Raw genomic sequence first — 20,260 nt, 5'->3', positions numbered from 1 at the left:
GAAAAGGAAATTATACATTTCCACACCTAAGGATTATATCAACCAAACAAGTAACTGTGTATGTATCCTCTACTTGGGTTCTTATGAATAAGTAAGCAGCATTTAAAACAATAAATATATAATACACACTGTTGCTCAATATTTCATTACAGCTTCAGATACATGATATTTTCATTTGCTACAAGCAGGATACACGAGAAGTGTGTTCAACTCGGACTGTTGTCTTGGTGATAAACACCGTAAAAAGCAACCTGAATCCTGATTCAAATCTTGGATTTGGATTCATATGTTTATTTTATTCCTTGAAAAAAAAAACGTTTTATCAAAATAAATATAAATCAAATTAAATTAATAAAGAAAGAAAAAAAAGACTAAATATTTGACTGAAGTGTCGTTACTACAGTAACCACGAGAGGTCGCTTTTGAAACAATGAATCATGACTTTATTAGGATTCTTCTTTGTAAAACGCCCCAAACACGTCTAACATTAAAGGAATGGGTTAAAGCTGCATTTCTCATACATTTAACAAAGTAAAGTCGTCTTTTATGAAAGCGTTCGGCGTTTATGCAACTATGCAGCTTAAGGAACTATGTCTGATCTGTGTTTTAACTGATAGCATGATGCAATGTGTTAAATCACTCCCATCTTTAAATATGAATTGGTTTTATGTGTTTGTAATCTGTTTGTCTGAAACTTTCTGTGCTGCCATTTCGGCCAGGTCTCCATGGTAGAAGAGATTCACATCTCGGTGAGATAATTAACGGTAAAATAAAATATACACAAATCAATAATACCAGTTCAACCAGCGAAAAAATTTATATATTGAGGGTAAGTGATTATTACATTATTATTTATATTTTTTGGGATGAATGATGAAATAGAACTTTAAGAAGGATACAAATAATTCCACCAAGTGTCTGGGTTTCAGTGCCTTTAGCTTCTTTAAATAACTATTTTGTTGATATGATTCATCAGGAAGTAATGTTTTACCCATCTAAATCTCTTTTCTGGACTGGGCAGTGGCCTGTTTTCTGGACCTAATATAACTATGTGCTTGTGTGTGTGTGTGTGTGTGTGCATGTTTTGTGACATATCAGTACACAACTCTGTATAATGACATGGGCATGACAAAGGTATTACAAGGAGAGGGTGACTTCTGAGGACATAACCCATGTCCTCATTTTTCAAAACGCGTATAAATCATAAAGAATGAGTTTTTTTTTTTTTTTTTTTTTTGAGAAAGTAAAATGCACAATGTTTCCTGTGAGAGTTAGAGTTAGGTGTAGGGTTGGTGTAGGGCCATAGAATATACAGTTTGTACAGTATAAAAAGCATTACGCCTATGGTAGGAACACACTTTTCATAAAAACAAACGTGTGTGTGTGTGTGTGTGTGTGTGTGTGTGGTAGGCCTATAGTTGAGAAGGGTGTTCCTGCATTGGTTATCACTTACGAAACAGCTCCGCCGGCAGTGAGAGAGTTAACTAGGACATACTTGTGAACGCGCAGGCGGGGCCCACGAGCTCACCCGGTCCTTTTCCTGGAAACGAGCGGAGCGGACATAAGTACACTCAGAAGGAAGTGACCGCGCATGCGCGTGGCCGTGTGGGTGTATTTGGGGTCCCGCGTGAACAGGGCGGCGTTTCTATGGTGAAGAGGTCTTTGATCCGCCACATGGACCAGGAAACACCGCGCCTTCTGATGAAACAGTTCACGGATGATACATTGTAGCCGCCAGCTACATCTCTCCGGTCGCAGTCGCGTTTCGCAGTTGTGTTTGTGTATCTACGGCCTCTCGGCGCTGATCGAGGGTCTCTCTTTGAAGCTTTTATGTAATGATCCGCTCTGGCGAGGAATATTCTGGACTCTTGTCTTAGCTGATAATCACTTTCTAATAAAGGCGTCACGTTTTTAAACGCGGATACAACTTGCCCTGACGATCATCTGTTAAAAATAACCTAGATCGCATCATATTGTCGGTAGTTCTCTCCCACAGGTGTCTTTCACGTTAAGGATGGGGATCTGATCAATCGGCAGAGGCTATCCACCTCTTCGATCATTTCATCATTCGTTCACCGAAGCCAGATTTGACGTTAATGTTTCGCCAGGAGGTCGGTGTCCTGTCTTTTATTCCGTCTTGTTCGTACCTTTTCCAATACGAGCAGAGGAACATGTCTCGGTATAACATCTACAGTCTGCTGGACTGGATGTATGGAGGGGTGGACCCCATGTTTGAGGGCAATGGAGGCCCCGAGTGCGCCGCTTTCCTCTCTCCACGACAGAGACTGTTTGAGACTCTGATCATTGTGTTATTTTCTATCCTGGAAGTGGTGGTGGCTATCAAAAAGATCAATGTCCCTAAAGAGGTCAGAGATGTGGGGAAAGATGGCAGGAGGAGTAAAGAAGACACCTGGGGCAAGAACCTACTGCTTGTGGCTCTGTGCATGACTTTTGGAGTTGAGGTTGGGTTTAAGTTTGCCACAAAGACTGTCATCTACCTCCTCAATCCATGTCATGTGGTCACAATGGTGCAAGTAAGTATATTTATGATAAAATCATTAGGGATGCACGATCATGATTTTCCATGGCCGATTCCATTTTCTTTCAAGCAAACTGGCCGATTTCCGATTTTTTTTATTTATCTTTAAACAACAAACAAGAAAGTGTGTATAAAGAAGAAGTTTATTTGGTATTTAATAAGCTAAACTGGCTTTTGGCAATTGAAAACAATAACCGTAAGCATCTGAAATTAACGGCGGTATCTGCACAGTAAGTAGCCTACATTTAATACAAATATAGATGGTACAGACATCAGCATTTAGCTTCTGTTTTTGAATTGGGTTGAAACTACAGAGAACTGGCCTTAAATTAAAAGATTAACAGTGACCATGTGAAATTAAAATCAATAACTGCATAGTTCTACAATCCAAACAACAAAATCAACACACATTCAGCATCAGCATTTTAGTTTTTAAATTTAAAAAATGTCTTTACCAGTGAGACTAAATAAAAGTATGCTATATAAATACATTGTTAAATCTTTTTAAAATCAAATAATGTTGGTGCGAATAAAACAAAGATGCAAAGTGTTTCATTCATCCAATAATAAAAAAATAAATTAAGGTAATGATTCAAATCTAGATTTTTTTTACTTGAGCCAATGAAAAATAAATAACTATTGTCTCAAGTTAAAAAATAGAAATGTGAATCATTAACCAAAATTTTTTTTATTGGATAAAAGAAACACGTTGAAAATACTTCCACACAAATGGCATAGTGAATGATTACAATGTAGTCTGTGCACGGGGCGCACTTTCGGAAAAATCGCCCGAAAAAAGACCAAAAACCGGTTCCGATTTATGGCCTGTCAACCGGTGCATCCCTAAAAATCATAAAAAGTAGCCTGTTGGGCAGGTGTGGTTCTGCTTTTGTTGCAGATGATATGAGCTGGAGGTTCAAAATCCCATGAACAAAACATTCAACTTCAGATTGTGTAAGTGTGCAGTAGTCAAGTGCTTTGGGTAAACTAGTAAACTAGAAATGAGAAGTAGTGAGGGTTTTTGAGGCTATGCATTTTGTTTCGTTTCCAAGCTTTGGATGTTATTGCATGCATCACTAATTTAAGAAGTGAAGTGACATTCAGCCAAGTATGGTGACCCATACTCAAAATTCGTGCTCCGCATTTAACCCATCCAAAGTGCACACACACACACACACACAGAGCAGTGAACACACACCCAGAGCAGTGGGCTACCATTTATGCTGCGGTGCCCGGTGAGCAGTTGGGGGTTCGGTGCCTTGCTCAAGGGCACCTAAGTCATGGTATTGAAGGTGGAGAGAGAGCTGTACATGCACTACCCCCACCCACAATTCCGTCCGGCCCGAGACTCCAACTCACAACCTTTCGATTGCCAGTACGACTCTCTAACCATTAGGCCACGACTTCCCAAATTAGGCCACAACTTCCTAATATGTTCTTACATGGCATAACACACATGGGTGCAATTCTGAATTCGTTCTCATTTGCAGTTCTTCTCTTACAGTTATCTGGCCCTCAAAACATAGGAAGGAAATGAGAGAAAGATAAGTTCTAAAAATGAGGAAGAGTTGTCATACTTTTGTGCCGCTTTTCTTTGCAGCTGTTTAAACTGATGTACATTTTTACTGGAATGAGGGGGGTGATTTTAATCGTTCATTTCCTCGCCCTCAAGTAGTTCCAACCTGAATGAGTCGTCAAGCACAGAAGAAGAAACAGTATTTTGAAGAATGTTGGTCACCAAATAGTTGACTATAGTATGGACACTATGGTATTCACTGTCAACTGTGTGGTTTCCAGCATTCTTCAAATAATCTGTGTACATTCATATGACATGCTTGTTAGGTTGATTTGATTACTTTTTTTATATATATTTGTTGACAGAAGTTTATAGCATATTCTGCCAAAACAAAAGCTGGAGGATTCTGCATATTTACAGCTTAAGAGATTGAATGTTGGAAAGTGAAGAATTTAAGACGGTGTATTGGAGCTTGTAGTGGTTTTGTGAAGCGTGAAACCTGGCATGAACATCCAGAGGACCTTTCCACCAGCAGAAGAGTCTTTGCTCTTGTGTTTCATATGAATTAAATGTAACATCAGTTCAAATCGCAACATGTGCCAGAGATGAATTTGATATCAGGGGGTACAAGTAAATAATATTTTACTTCTAACAGTTTCGGTTGACAAAAAACAAAACAAAAAAAAGGTTCCCTTGACCTAGTTCAGTGATGGGCAGACTTGTTCCTTCGAGGCCACTTTCCTGCAGAGATGCAGAGATTTGATCCAACCCAGCTGAACTCTGAAGGAAAGTGGTCTGAGGTTGCCCACCCCTGACCTAGATCAATAAATGCTGTTTAAGCGCAGTAATGACCTAGTTTTGTTACAGTTAACTTCACCAATACAGTAAGACTATTAATATGAACAGTAACATAAATCTTTGACAGAACTCTGTAATAATAATATTATATATAATAATAAAACCTTTGGAACATCTCTCTGTCTTGATATTCTCAGACCTGTTTGCACGTTCATGGCCAGTGATCTGTTACTGGCTACTGCCTTCATGTTTCAACCGGCTAAAACACTATTGTTACTTTAGAGCTGCTTTACAGCAGAATTTTGATTTGACAAAGTTTGCATCACTTTTCTATTGCTTCCCTAAACGCTGTTTTGAAACGATCTCTGTTGCATAATGCACTTTACAAATCAAGCTGAAGTAAAATAAGTAGCAGCATGAAATCACCAGCGTTGCTTTATTTCATATCACCTTCTAAATCAGGTACGATATTTGATATATTGCCTAGCTTACTCAGGCATAAGCATTTCTTCGTTTTATTGTCCAGCTTTTCTAGGTGAGGCTTTCCCATAAAATTAGGAAATAGATAAATCCTTGCTTCATTTGCGGAGTCCAGCTCCAGAATGCCCGTCTTTTGCCAGGCATCAAATATGCAAACTCAGCATGTGTTCTCAAGCACGGTACACCATAATAACTCGATGGTTCTACTTATGTCAATAAACTTATGTGTGCAAGTCATACAGTATTTGAACAAGGTCACAGGCTTATCATTTGGTAAATATTAGTCCATATTACATGATAGTGGGGAATTCTCAACAGGCTCAATGGATCTCACACACAAACAATTGGCAAAACCAATAATCACAAAAATACACAGGGAGATGTGAGGAAATTAACATGCTTTTCAAATCCTTCAGTGCATACAGAATGTAACAAAACATTATACTGTAGCAATACCAAACATGTTTTTAACGTAAGAACGTCTTCCTGCCGACATATTGTTGCAATAGTTCCTCCTCAAAGCAATCTAAATGTCAAGGCCATGATCACTTACCAAACGTGAGATGATCGTGTGAAAACATGGATGATGTTTTAGAAGGCTAGGAGTGAATAATAACTTCAGTCAGTTCATGAGAAAGTTATCAATAGCTCTCTATTCACTTTAGTTGTATGGAAAAGAGCATGCACATACATTTCTTTTGTGTGTGTGCCAGGAAAGATGGATTAAAAAAAACAAAAACAACAAGAGGATGAGAAAATCATGACCATGATTTTTATTTTGTTATTATTTTTCAATTCATTTAACCAGCAGAAAGGACTTTTCATAGTTTTAAAATGGTAATATTGCTTTAAAATTACCCGTGCAGTGTCGTTTATGATTTCTGAGGGAGATAGTTGCATAGACATCTTTTTTTATCATTATTTTAGGGGTAGACTGAATGATTTTTTTTTTTCATTTTTCGATACATTAGCGGTCAAATCAACCAGTTGAACGGCTAGCAGTTACTCTTTGTGCCTTGCTCCCAGACTGCTCTTCATATCCTGGCTACCCTCCAAACAGATATTAAATGATGTCAATGTGTGATCTCATTAACCCTAGATTAGATATGGCTTGTGGCCGTCCTTACTGAGAGAATAGACCACATGGGACATTCTGACTCAGATCAGAACCAAAAAAATAGTTTTCTCATAAACAAATGTCTCAACAAATTTGAAACATTGAAATGTATTTTAATATGTGAAACACTTTATTCAGAAAGATTGCTCCGTTTTTAGAGCTGTAATTTTAAGTTTACTTGGATGGTATTGTTAAACTGGTGTTTTTGCATTAAATAAGAATATATATAGGTGTATACAGGTTATTTTTGCAATAATAAAACTGTTACACAAGTTGTTTTAGGTAGTTCTCCATGCAACGCTGAGCTGGTGTGAAATGGTGTCACGTTATCTCCAGATCTCCACTTTTCAGTAGCTGAATGTTTGATTAACACTCAGCCACTGAAAATGTGATGAACTTGTTCTGATAAGATATGCACAGCATGGCCCTTGGCCAAAAGATTCAATTTATGCACCTCCGATATATCAAAGATACACTCATTAACAGCAGCTCTAATGGCTTGCATGAGTACTCTTCTCTTTGCAGAAGTCTCTTTTGTTCAGTTAATTTATTATTTGGAATTGCTATCCTCTTGTTGATTTTGTGAAATTTCTGGCATTTACTCATGCTCATGTCAAGTTGTTTGCATTACTAGCTTAGCTGCTTTGTCCAAAGAGTCATTGTTATTGAGCTTTATCACTCTCTCTTTTGCAGATCTTCCTGCTTGCATGTCCCCCCTGTAAAACTGCCATGGTTATTTTTAGGTAAGTACTCGGTAACAGCCCAGGTTGCACTGCAGAGCACTGTGTAATTTTGTATATATATATATATATATTTGATAGTCTTTGTCTTCTCATGCAATTTAAGTCTAGTGAAAGTAATTAGTGTAGAGTTTGGCCTCTCCAGCATATGAAGAATGCAAACCTGTGCATATCACCACACTCTTCCTAAAATAGCCTTTCAACATCTTTTTCTGTGAATGCTTAGGATTCTAATCAGCTTTTAATATGTTGGGGTAACGCATTACAAGTAATATTTAATTTGACAATATGGCTGGGGGTACATTAACAACCTCAAAAGTGTGATGATTTTAGACTTTATAAATAATAATTTTAATATTAACAGCAGCTTAAGATCAGATAATTCCTTCCTATATCATGGGCCACCAGCCAAGAATTTCACCTTGACATTAGAAGATTGTTGAATAAATAAGTATTCTGGATTCATTGTTTTATTTGAAGGCAAAAGGCATCTGTTTGCTGTCCACAAAAGCCTGATCACATTGAAATGAAACATAATGACGCATAATAACAAGATGCATGAATCATTGTTGTTGTCATTACTATCTGGGCAGTAGATAGAGCAGAAGATCTAAGTGTTGCTTGTCATTGGAATTTTAACACAATCCTATCTACTTAGGGCATGATGTAAAGCTATTTTAAAGCAATCAGTATACTGTAAAGTGATATGTAAAATAAACGTGACTTGATAATTAATATTATACCACATGGTGAGCAATTGCTATGATATATACTCAGCTGATGTCACATCAGCTCTTTGGTAAAGCCTTTGGTATTTGAACAGAGCGGTGTTAATGTCCCTGTTTTGACTTTTCAGTGTAATGACATGGTGATGCTAAATTCCTCACAGGAGCTTTTAATGTCTTGGATGTGAGACATGTCACCAGATGGCAATAAACTATTAACAACCCCAGAGTTCTAGATTCATCATATTATAAAATGATTTGTTTCCAAATGAATCACACAAGCTTGAATCCTTGTTTTATTTACATTTCTTTTGCGACTCAAGAAAGAAAACACATGAACATTTTGGATGACATGGGCGCGAGTAAATTTTTGATTCTGGAAGTGAACTAATCAGTTATGAGCTAATGAGGTTAGCTTTGAGCACAGTGATGCCTGTTTTAAACCTGCATATTAGAACTAACTTGAATTCAACACCAGAGATGCTCTTCATGTTCCTAATGTGTTTCAGAAAAAAGTTTGAACTAAAATCCAACTGGAAATGTAAAAAATGAATGTAACTGAAAAAAATATAATATTGCTTTAAAATGTAGTAATATTACTTAACTCTGATTGGCTGTTCAGCTCAGCAAATGAGTCGGTGCGTGAGAATTAAAGCAAAAGTGATGGAAATGAGCTCGTAAATCAAGACTGCACAGACAGAAGGCTGTTCTAATGTTCCCTAATCTTACCCAAACATTTCAATACACCGCTTTTTTAAGTCGCTTAACATGAAGAAAGTTATCAACATAACTGATATTCAAAATTGTAAGCAAGCGCTGCTTTGTTTGTGTATCTGCATATATCTCGTATATCCTTATTTCGGTTTCTCCTTTTGAATGATGAATAAAGACTATTGAAAGCTGCTGATACAGACACGCAGGCACATAACGCTAGTTTGCAGTCGGCTGTAGTTTGTGTGGTGCATTCAAGCAGACATCAGGCGACAACACTGTCTGCTATCGTCCCCGCGAGTTGTATGACGTTAGCTTGGTGTGCCCTGCAGAGTTTAACTTCAACCTTAAACACACCTGATCCAGCTCATCAAGTCCTTCAGGCTTATTTGAATAAGACGTGGTATGTGTGATGGAGCAGGGTTGGAACAGAACACTGCGGGCTCCGGTCCTACGGTGTGCATAGGCTCTGTACAAAGTAAAATGAACCTATGCTAATATGAACAAAACTTATTTGATAAAAACTGTTCCTGTTTAAATAGTCCAACAAAACAACAGCCTAATGTTGTGTAATGAAGAGTTTATCAATGCATCAAATTTACATCATGGACAGGAGACAATACCATTTATTTTTATTTCATACATCTGAAGGGATGTAAAGTATTAGCACTGTGAACCAAACAACATGAAGTTATGAATCTTAACAGCATTTAGAAACCAAGACCATAATCAGAATGAACGTCTGCCTACATACGCAGTTGCCTGTTATCAAGCCCGGAGTAGCAAAGGGGTTTTGTGCCAAATTGCATCTTCTTGGCAAATGAATACCCCACTCATTGAAGCCTCTACGTGATTTTCTAATCCTAAACGTAACCATACTTGGGAATGAGGAGAGGCATAACCTGGCAGGCAGGCAGTCCTTTTTCAGCATTTTCAAATTTTGTTCATTTTAGTGGCATTTTTGTCATATCACATGTCCCCATTAAAGGGATACTCCACCCCAAAATGAACATTTTGTTATTAGTCACTTACCCCGTATTTTTCAGCTGTGCCCATTCATTGCACGCAGATAAAATGAAGATAACTTAATTCACCAATTCCTCTCTGTCTCTCCTCACATCACCGTAGCACCATTTTGTGCACCCTTGTGTGACACAGAAGAGCATATGCTGCCTGCGTTCAGCTAATATTCTCCAAAATGGCGCTACAGTGATGAGACAAATTGTTGAATATATATATAAAAAAAAAAAAAAAGTGAAGTGACATTCAGCCAAGTATGGTGACCCATACTCAGAATTCGTGCTCTGCATTTAACCCATCCAAAGTGCACACACACAGAGCAGTGAACACACACACACACACACTGTGAACACACACCCGGAGCAGTGGGCAGCCATTTATGCTGCGGCGCCCGGGGAGCAGTTGGGGGTTCGATGCCTTGCTCAAGGGCACCTAAGTCGTGGTATTGAAGGTGTAGAGAGAGCTGTTCATGCACTCCCCCCACCCACAATTCCTGCCGGCCCGAGACTTGAACTCACAACCTTTCGATTGCAAGTTCGACTCTCTAACCATTAAGCCACGACTTCCCCTTGAGTGATAAAGTGATCATTTTTGTTTTCTTTGCGTACAAAAAGTATTTTCATCATTTCATAATGTTACGGTTGAACCACTGATGGCAGATGGATTATTCTAATGATATCTTTCATACTTTTCTGGGCATTGACGGTGTATTTTACTTGGCAGTCTATGGGACAGTCACAAGCCTCCCGGTTTTCATCCAAAATATCTTAAATTGTGTTCCGAAGATGAACTAAGCTTTAACAGGTTTTCATTTTTGGGGTGGAATATCCCTTTAATTTCTGACCCTGCTCTGCTCACAATCAGTCCCTCCTTCCAAATAATGAAAAAAAGTTGCCAAGATCAAGATTTATATGGTGCAATATTTCATAAAAGAGCGTAATCCATACTGCTGCGTTATAGTCATTATAATTTATTGGCTTTTTCATTTGTATGTGATGTTTTGACCTATAATAGCTTCAGGTTTTGAATGATATTTCTGATATCTGTCAGTTTGATGGCATTTCCTTGCTTCCCAGTTGATATTTAGATCCTGAGGTGTTTTAGATGTACTGTTGCTGTGAGCTTTCTATGTTTTCTATGTTAAAGACTTCAGGTCCATATGCTGAATGGAGCCCTTCTAGCGCTTCTCTTCCCAGTAGTCAACACTCGACTGGTGAGTATATTCCAACAACTATTAAGTTAAGCGCTCTGTTCAAATCATGCTAACTCCTAGAACATATAGGTTTTGTCCTCTAAACATGCTTTTTTTTCTCCCATCACAGCTTCCATTTGAGAAGGAAATCTATTATATTCAGCACTCCATGCTGTATCTTGTGCCAGTCTACCTTTTTAGAAAAGGAGGTGAGTTTCTGAAGTTTGGTCAAACTGTCGTAGTGCATCATCATATCTGCCAATATCCATGTGCACCACGATGACATTTTAGCTTTCGAAATGACAGTTATGTTGACGTCAGAAAGACACTTCACGTGTCCAGAGTTCAGTATATGCCAGTACAGCAGTGACGCTCAGAGAGAAATGAGCAGTGTTGGGAAAGTTACTGTTGTACAAATGACTAATCACTACATTGAAACTGCAGTTTGATTACATTACTAATTACTACATTTAAAAAGTCACTAGATTCTTAATTACTTTACTCTTGTGTTTAGTTTATTTTTTAAGCTATCAAACCTAAAAAAAAAAAAACACTACAAAGTGAAACTTTCAGTAATTTGATATTTAACAGCAACTTGAACGATGACTTGTTTTCCTGACAACAGCCATTTTTGATTGTACAAATTACGGAGAAATAAATAATTTAAAACTGTAAAAGGTCTACTTTTCTTTGTATGCGCTTGCAATATCAACAAAACATTGTGCTTTTGTAAAATAAAGAAACAGCAGAAAACTCTGAAAATACTTCACACACAGACACGAGAAACATATCCATAGAAAGCTGATAAAGAAATACTTATGAAACCAATGCGAGATCCAGGCTTTCATGTCTGAGCGCATTATCTGTAATGGGCATACGCACATCAATATTGCGTAGCAATGTATTTCTGCTTTACAGTTAATAATAAGATTAAAATATGGACTGGCTGTCTGAATGTGTGTGTGTGTGTGTGTGTGTGTGTGTGTGTGTGCGCGCTCTGTCTAAAGCTAAATTAACATGACATGGGGAATATATTTAATATATAAAAATAACATTTTATATATATATGTGTGTGTGTGTGTGTAATTATATATACAGAATAAATGTACACAGCGCATATATTAACATGTGTAAACAAAAAAAATATTTTGGATGCAATTACTTCCGATTAATCGTTTCACAGCACTATTTAATATATTAGGCTGTATAAATGTAGACATTTGCGAATTTAGTTATAATAGCATTTTTATAGTAAAATCATGAAAAGAATCATTTTAGCTAAATATAAAAGGCTATCATTAACAAAAACATTAGATTTTGTTGAATAGAAGAATTTCGTCTCGAAAGAATCAGTCCTATAGAAGATACAGGATATCATAATAGCAACAGATTAGGTTCAGATTAAATGATTTGCCTCAATCATCAACAGGTTATGATGAATAATGTATACTTTTTAGATGCATATGTAATTAATGGGAATAATATATAATAATTCCGATTCACAGTTGTGTCTGACGTTTTATAACATAACTTTAACTTTTCTCAACAACATAAAGTTGTATTTGTTTAATGGTAACCTATATTTGGTTACCATCTTATCCCATCTCACCCTATAATTCTCAAGTTTAGTGGTTATATTTTTGAAATGCTATTGCGATGTTTATCCAGGTGCGTGGTCTTGCCCCCATTGTTAGTGCTTCCCTGTAATCACAATTTTGTTTGTTTGAAGGAGGAGGTGAAACTCTGTGTGGTAACAGATGTAGCTTAACCTCTACTGAACCCAGAATATTCCTTTAAAACAAATGATCAAGCGTCCAGATATATACTGTTCTGACTTGAAGAGATTCTTAAAGACTGTGCCATGTGTCTCATTTGTCAGGTGTGTATAAGCCAGAGCCGCTCCGAGACATGTGGTGGGCGCTTCTCTCCTCGGGCGTCCTCTTCCTCTACCACTTTTTGTTCCTCCAGGGCCTCGGAATGGTATGCCAATCAAACACTACTGCTGAATAATTCAGAACACTAGCATACTGCTCTTTGTATTTCTTCCATAGAAATATGGAAGAAATAGTAAGAGTTGGTAGCTTATGACTATGTTAGAAATAGAATGCTTGATTACTACTTCCTGATAGCTGCATAGTATACACTGCATGCTTCCCACTGTATGTAAGTGAAAGAGTACACATTATTCTACAGCATTCCACTGCTTTGTCACATGAGCTCATTGCATTGTGTTGAATTTAGAAAGTGGTACAGTAAGTAGTATGTTCTATTGCGTTTTTCTAGAATTTCAGTTTTCATTAAAGTTTACATTTCGCTGTTGAGCTTTTTTACCCTAAGAGTTGCGAAGTATAAACTTGCACTTGAGAAAAAAGGCAAGTTTTCTGGGGTGTCTGTTCTGATCACACCGAAGAGCTACTGTAGCTCAGATTGCTGGAAACCTTCATGCCGGCCATGATAGAAAGATGTCAGAACACAGTGCTTTAGAGTTTGCTGCATATCCACAGACCGTCTGAGAGCCCACGGTGGCCCTGTCCATCACCGAAAACACCTATAATGGGAAAGTGAGCAGGTGGACCATGAAGTAATGGAAGAAGCCTGGTCTGATGAATCCCATTTTCTTAAAACTGGCTGACCGAGGCAGAGATATACTCTGCATAGAAGCCTTGGGCACCACCTACCAAACAATTGTTGCTGACCACGTACACCACTTAATGGAAATAGTGTTCCCTCATTGCATTGGCCTCTTTCAGCAGTATAATGCACCAGCCACAATGCAAAAAAAAGTTGAGGAATGGTTTGAGTTCATGGTGTTGCCTTGAGCATCTGCGGGATGCACTGGACCAACGAATCCATGGAGGCCCCACCTTGCAAATTGCAGGACTTAAAGATCTGCTGCTAATGCCTTGGTGCCAGAGACCACAGGACGCTTTCAGATGTCTTGTGGGGTTCGTGTCTTAATGCATCAGACTGTTTTATTTTTATGTTGTGGCTTGTCAGTACCAAGCTATCTAATCACTTGGAGGATATGACTCTTTTAAGATGATCAAACCAGTAATTTTGAAATGACCATCTCTGGACTGGAAATATTACTTGATATAAAAACATCAGTTGGTTCCTGGTTGAATCAGACACTGAAGTGCATGCATTACTCTTAAATGAGGTTTTATTTGATGTCTAAATGCAATTCTTTAATAAGGCATTCTTGCATATTTAATAAAACTGATGGTCAGAATCGGAAGTATTGCATGTACACATACACTAGTCTTGTGCACATCCATTTAAATAAAATATGCATCAGAGTAACATGACACCATTTGAACGATCTGTCATCTGCCATTGGTGCAGGCTTACTTTTATAGTTATTTCTCACTACTATTTGACGTTTTTATACATAAAAGTGTGATAAATAACTTGTAGCATAAAAATAATTAAGCATGTAACTAAGCAAACTCCGCTTGAATCATATATGCTGTTCATATAGTTCTATGGGTCACACTTTTTTGGGGACCAATTTTGCCATGACATTTGCCTTCACAAACTTCTAATTTGCTGCTTCTATATAGTTAGTAAGACGGTTATTAAGTTTAGGTATAGTTATAGTTAAATAGGCTCATGTAGAATAAGGCATTAATATGTGCTTAAAAAAATAAACCTTTAATATGCTAATAAGCAACTAGTTATTAATGAGAATTGGTCCCTGAAGTGTTACGATTCTGTTTCACACATGCATGTTTTGCTTTAGTTATTGTGAATGTATGCTAACTCAGTCTTGTGTTTCTGCTTCCCACCAGTTGACAGAAGTGAATCTGAATAACATGCTGTGCCCTGCGGTCTCTGACCCCTTCTACGGACCATGGTACCGAGTATGGGCGACCGGCCACCAGACTGCCCTGACGTTACTGCACGGCAAGGCTCTGACCATCCTCTCGCAGCACACCGCTCCCATGTGCCGCTATTTACTGGATATAGCACATCAACGCAACAAGAAGTTGGACTAGTCTTTTTATCAGGAGTCTTACATGGACAAAACTTGTCCAGCTTCCTAGAAAAACATTAGTACCTTTTTTTTCTATTTGTTGTTTGGTTCAGACGTTGTCATTATATCTAAAGACTGTTTTAACTCCAAGGACTCAAGCAACATAAACCTTGCCTTGTTTTTATATTTTTATTTTAAAGTTTAGCAAAATGAAGAATCTTTGACCTCAGAACAGATGTAACTTTTATTCTCAAGTTGCCTTCTTTAGTTACATTCAACAGTGGGCCAACCCAGTTCCTTTTACTCATCTGGTGCGCAGTTATAAACGCTGAATTTCCTCATGCCTTGCATGCGGTTGAGGCAGTTTTAATAGATGGTCTCAAAATGACATTCTGTTAATATTGTAGACCTGTTGTGGAAAGCATACATGTAGTGGTACTGTACGTCTATTTCCAGGCCCCCAGCAGTCTCTTTCTTTGAAACTGGGATGTAAATAGTTGCGACTAAATTTTAAGATGACGTTATTAGCTGTAGTCACATCCACTAAACATTTTCTGTTGGCTTAAAGTGATTCCACCTGCTGTTTGATCAAGCTCACGTGCTCTACTGATCATATTATCCATGGGAAATGATAGTGTTTTTCTATGCTCACATGTATATACAAAAAGTTCAATATGTAGTCAAATGAAGGAAAAATAAGTTCCATTACCAACCACACTTGGGGCTCCCTTGTCTAATCCCAAAACTGCTCTGATCATCACGTGTTTTCCCGGTTGTTTGCATGTCAGAAACTAAGATTTGCTGAACAGTTTGCGGCTGTTGCGGTCATGCAAGAAATGTCATTTGAGCAGTCTAGTGAATTATGGGATCACTCTCATTTCAATGTATGTAGCTTGACTGAAAGGGAAACCTGTCTGTCTTGGTGTCATTTTTGTACATATGTTTTTATCTACATTAAAGGTCTTCTCAAACATGTCATTGATGAAGTCTTGGTTTCACAAAGTGTCAAAAGAATACAAATAAATACAAAGACACCTAATGCCTTATCCTTTCAGAATTAATTTTTTATTGGATAAATGATTTAAAAGGTAATAACAATAATGTTTTAAAACTACATTATCATTGCCACAGCCATAGCTCACATACCCACATATAACCCATCTACCCCCCCCCAACACTTTTTTTAGGGTGTTGTTTTTTTGTAATTTTGTCTTTTTTTGTCCTTTTTTTTTTTTTGTAGCCATACTACCATATTCATAATAAATGCCCATTTCAGGTCTCATCACACTAACAGCAATTCAGTGGGGTTAAATGATCTAGTTCTACAGGGGAGTTATATATATATATATATTTTTTTTTTATTTCTTTTTTTTTTTTTGCCAAGTCGTTACTTTATTTCAAGTTCTGAAAGGAAGAAAGAATCCAAAATCAAAATAGAAACAAAAAGTGGTGGGCATATGGGGCTACACCAGGCAACCCCGGCCCCCAATGACACCGCAAGCTGTCAGTCATCGAAGGGCATGTTCAAAACTCATCTTCTCAAAGCTCCAGAACATAGAAAACCACTAAAATAATTTAGAAACTAGGTCCAAAATATTTTTTTTAAGAATTAACTTGATATATAAAAACAGTCATTGTGTTTACTTTTTTTCCTTTTCTTTTTTTTACAAAAGTTTTCAAACAAATTTATTGTAGTTAACTTTTTTTTTTTTTTTTTTTTTTTATCATCATCATTATTATTATTAGTTATACGTTTCCCCCCATATCTATCAGTGCGATTGTATGCCAGTGCAGCTACTGGGTCCAGAGTAAAGAAAAGAGGCTTTTTATTTTTTCCTTAAATTGCATTTAAAAATAAGGATTAACTCATCTTTTGTATAAAGTATAACTGCTGGTCTTAGGAAAAAAAAAAAAAAAAACCTTAAGAAACCCATAAATCTAAGAGGCACGCTATGGGGTTTTCTTTGTTTACAAAAATATATAATAATGACAACAATGATGAAAACAAAAAAATAAAAAGTGCAACCTAGTATTACGGTCATTGACATCGTGCAAGGTCTCAAAGACAGCTACAATGAAAATTCATTGAACTTAGGTAGCTAAAATCCTAAAACATTAGAAATTGTACAAAAGAAGAAAAAAAAAATATACACAGAAAACAGAAGACATTTCTCTTGCAGGGAAGGTTTTTGGAAGGACAGGAAGGCAGGTCTGTAGAGCAGCATTTGGACATGGCTGGAGGCATCTTTGGTTCGGTTGAACACACTAAGGTAACATGAACCAATCAACTTTCAAAGGACTATGGGTTCAACCGAGCACGAAGCTCGTTTGCAGGTGTTACAACCCAACGTGCATGCCTAAAATGAGCATTTGCTATACACGCCAAACACTAATCCCAGTTGTGGTGTTAAAAACAACAGAAATCCAAAGACAGGGTAGCGAGAAAATGGTTTTTAACCAATCTTTGAGCAATGTAACTGTAGGACGGGTATTGAGAGATTCTACAGTCTTCAAATGCGCCTGGGATTGCTGATGTCCTCAAAGTGCATGTTCAATCTACTCTAGGAATCATGAAAATACTTTGTTCCAGTTGCAGTCATTTTACAACTGTAAAATGTACAGACATATCTGACAGAAGCAACGTGTCTTTCATCACATAGCATGGCTTGCAACTGAACTAACCGATGATCTTTGAACAAATGTTGTTAGAGACGTAAATTCAGCACACTGAACCTCATTTTCGCTGTAGTTTTGGCCATATGGAGGCAACAGCGTTCAGCTTGTTAAGCCAGCCGCCTTTCAAAACGGTAACGTACATGAACGCAAACATTCACAAAGAGCGAGACTCCAGGGTAATTGTATTTTGCGTAAATGTGCACATCTATAAGAGATGAGATGTTAAGCATATGCCCAAATCCCCCAGGCCATGAGGGGAAAGATGGGGTTAGACTCGTCACTACTTGTCCTTTCAAACCTGCAGGAGATTACACTGGTAGAAAAAAAACACCTGTAAAACAGATCTGCATATATTGAGGATAATAATAAAGTCTGATATGAGTCCGCATGACCAGTCACATTTACTGCGACCACCCCCAACATGAGGTCCGATTAGCACCATTTTATTTAGTCTTTTTTTTTTTTATATCTATATAGCAGTGAAACAAGCATGCCATGTTTAACAAGAGGCTTCTTATTCATGCAACAAATGTATTGCAATGGCCAATACATCAGATTTCAAATGCAAAGACTTAGTTGATTTTGCAGCTGATTTTTTTTTTTTAGTTTGTGCTGTTTTAATGGACCAACAAACGGGGCCCTGATCGTCCAACTAGAAAACAATACCAGGGTTAAAAAAAAGAAAAATGCAGATATTTAAAGGGATGTTCAAGACAGAGAAACCAATGTGTGACCAACATGTGTCACTTTTCATAGCTGACCTACATCCTGGTAGGTGGGGTTTAGATTAATCAGATGAAAAACAGTCACGGCTGGGCAGTAATAAACACTTGACTGTTAAACAGGCATCTTTGCCCAAAAGTCGCTGGTCAAAACCTTCATGTTATGAAATAATCGGTCTCAAGGTAGTTGAGCACTCAGGGCAATATTTGCTGGTCCACATCATAACCATTTTTAAGGCAAAACAACTGAAATCAGGTTTTTTTTCTCTTTAGGTTTAAGTGAGCTGGATAACGACTGTGGATGGAACCCAAAAAGCCCTTAACATTTTGCATATGAAAACAAAACCAGATTTCCCCATTATTTTCCTTTCAGAAAAGCGAGTCCACTGCTTCTACAGACAATATAACGTGATATTCACTCTACCTCCTGGTCTTTGAAAAAAATTTAAATAACGCTTTATCCAACCAACACAGAGCAAGAGTTGAAAAGGGGTCTAATAGAGTATAAATTGTCCGTGAGAAAACTATGAAAACACTTAACGACCATAGTTTAAAAAAAAACTCCCTGGTGTGACATGACAACATTCATCAAATTAGTCATCTTCTCAATTACAGCCACAGTAAAGTCTGCGCGTTCACATGAAGGTGTAAACATTGGTGCCAGGCGAGACAGAAACGGACATATTCATCCATATTACCAGATCATTAATAACTAAACGAAGTGTCTTCTGAAGCATCCTCCTGAGAATGAAGATTCCCGAGCCAGGTAAACAGACCAGGAGGGAAATTAATTAAAAACAGCTATTCAGAGCAACCTCGCTGCCACAGCATGCATTAAAAAAAAAAAAAGTATGGCTTTTTTTTTTAGCTTGTCCCTGTCGTTTGACCTTGTTCTCTCACAAAGCTTTTCCTCTCTGTGTGACAAAATAGGTGAAATACAAAACAAACCGACTTGAATCTGCTGTCTCTTTATCCATTTACACCCTTACTCGGAGCACAGACCTACACTTTTAATTTCACAAACAACACGAATACAACACATCACCATGAAAAACTAAATAAGAGACTTTTCCTAGCAACACTAGACAAAAAAGGGCTTGTTTATCTAAGTTAGTTCAGTTTAAATCAACTTAAATCATGGGGGAAATATTCTGGTGTACCCAAAAGCTAATTTAAGATAGTGGTTTCAATAATCTGAGCGTTCGAGAAAAAAAACCCCAACAACAACACTTTACTAGTTCTTCACTTCCTAACGTCAGCCACACTGCAAAACCCAACAATGCTCACGATAAAACAAGAACAGAAAACTAAATCGCCACTCGAGAGGAACTGCACAGAGAGGAACGAGATTCCCTTAAACCCTGTGGCTGCCTAGATGATATAAAAGTCAAACTAATAAGAAACAATAAAAGAGGGAGAAAAACTGGAGCGATCACTAAAGCAGAGCATACATAAAATCCGAGCAAAAGCATAACTACTCCAACATTTAATATGACTTATTTCCATCCACAGACTGAGAAACCTGATTTTAGGAAATTTGTTGGAAAAAAAAAATATATATATATATAATATTTGTTTATTTTCTTAAAAAAGGGAAGGGACTGATATATATATTTGTGTTATATATATATATATACGCTGCAAAAACTAAATGAATACAAAGAAATGAATTGTATTTTTTCGCTTTATAATCACCTAATGCTTATTTGCCACCCGCTGCCATGCCTCCAACGGACCGAAGACATGGCAACGGAAACTATCATCATAAAATGGTACAGTAGTACAGATAGCTAGACCACGAGGGGGCGGGCTCTCCCGGGAAGATGTCCGCCGAGAGGTCCAGTGACTGGTCATGCGGCTCGCTGTCAGGAATAATGGTTGTACGGAGGGAGAGGGTGCCCGATGCCATTCTGGTAGTGATGATGCTGGCGGTGGCCGATGTATTCTGCGTAGCTCACGGTCATCTTTTCACTACGGTACCTAAAACAATGGTGGAAAAAGGGGTAAGCGTTACAACAGTGAAAGACCCTTGAAATAATGTGCATTGT

At 37.6% G+C, this 20,260-nt stretch overlaps 2 protein-coding genes across 2 annotated transcripts in view; one reads left to right on the top strand and one right to left on the bottom strand.

Annotated features, from left to right (window-relative positions):
- The first annotated feature begins 1,565 nt into the window (after nucleotides 1-1,565).
- On the top strand, nucleotides 1,566-16,733 carry LOC113063856 (transmembrane protein 164-like). Its single transcript, XM_026234249.1, has 6 exons — nucleotides 1,566-2,534; nucleotides 7,144-7,193; nucleotides 10,793-10,859; nucleotides 10,969-11,047; nucleotides 12,718-12,818; nucleotides 14,630-16,733. The coding sequence occupies exons 1-6, from the start codon at nucleotides 2,097-2,099 to the stop codon at nucleotides 14,834-14,836; spliced, it is 942 nt and encodes a 313-aa protein (XP_026090034.1). The 5' UTR covers nucleotides 1,566-2,096; the 3' UTR covers nucleotides 14,837-16,733.
- Nucleotides 16,038-20,260, bottom strand: part of LOC113063855 (AMME syndrome candidate gene 1 protein) — a 28,584-nt gene continuing 24,361 nt past the window's right edge. Inside the window, exon 6 of the mRNA XM_026234248.1 lies at nucleotides 16,038-20,192. Within this exon, the coding sequence (XP_026090033.1) occupies nucleotides 20,078-20,192 (115 nt within the window). The 3' untranslated portion in view covers nucleotides 16,038-20,077. The remainder of the gene's footprint in view (nucleotides 20,193-20,260) is intronic.

The sequence above is a fragment of the Carassius auratus genome, chromosome 46 (genome assembly GCF_003368295.1).
Source record: "Carassius auratus strain Wakin chromosome 46, ASM336829v1, whole genome shotgun sequence".
Taxonomy (NCBI): Eukaryota; Metazoa; Chordata; class Actinopteri; order Cypriniformes; family Cyprinidae; genus Carassius; species Carassius auratus.
The sequence above is the reverse complement of the archived record's forward strand: the minus strand, read 5'-3'. Positions and strand labels throughout refer to the sequence as shown.

Bases quoted from the DNA above. Each gene is read 5' to 3' on its own strand.
- LOC113063856 (XM_026234249.1), top strand. From the start codon at position 2,097: ATGTTTCGCCAGGAGGTCGGTGTCCTGTCTTTTATTCCGTCTTGTTCG. The intron at 2,535-7,143 runs GTAAGTATATTT...TCTCTTTTGCAG, and splicing joins ATGTGGTCACAATGGTGCAA to ATCTTCCTGCTTGCATGTCC. The intron at 7,194-10,792 runs GTAAGTACTCGG...TCTATGTTAAAG, and splicing joins ACTGCCATGGTTATTTTTAG to ACTTCAGGTCCATATGCTGA.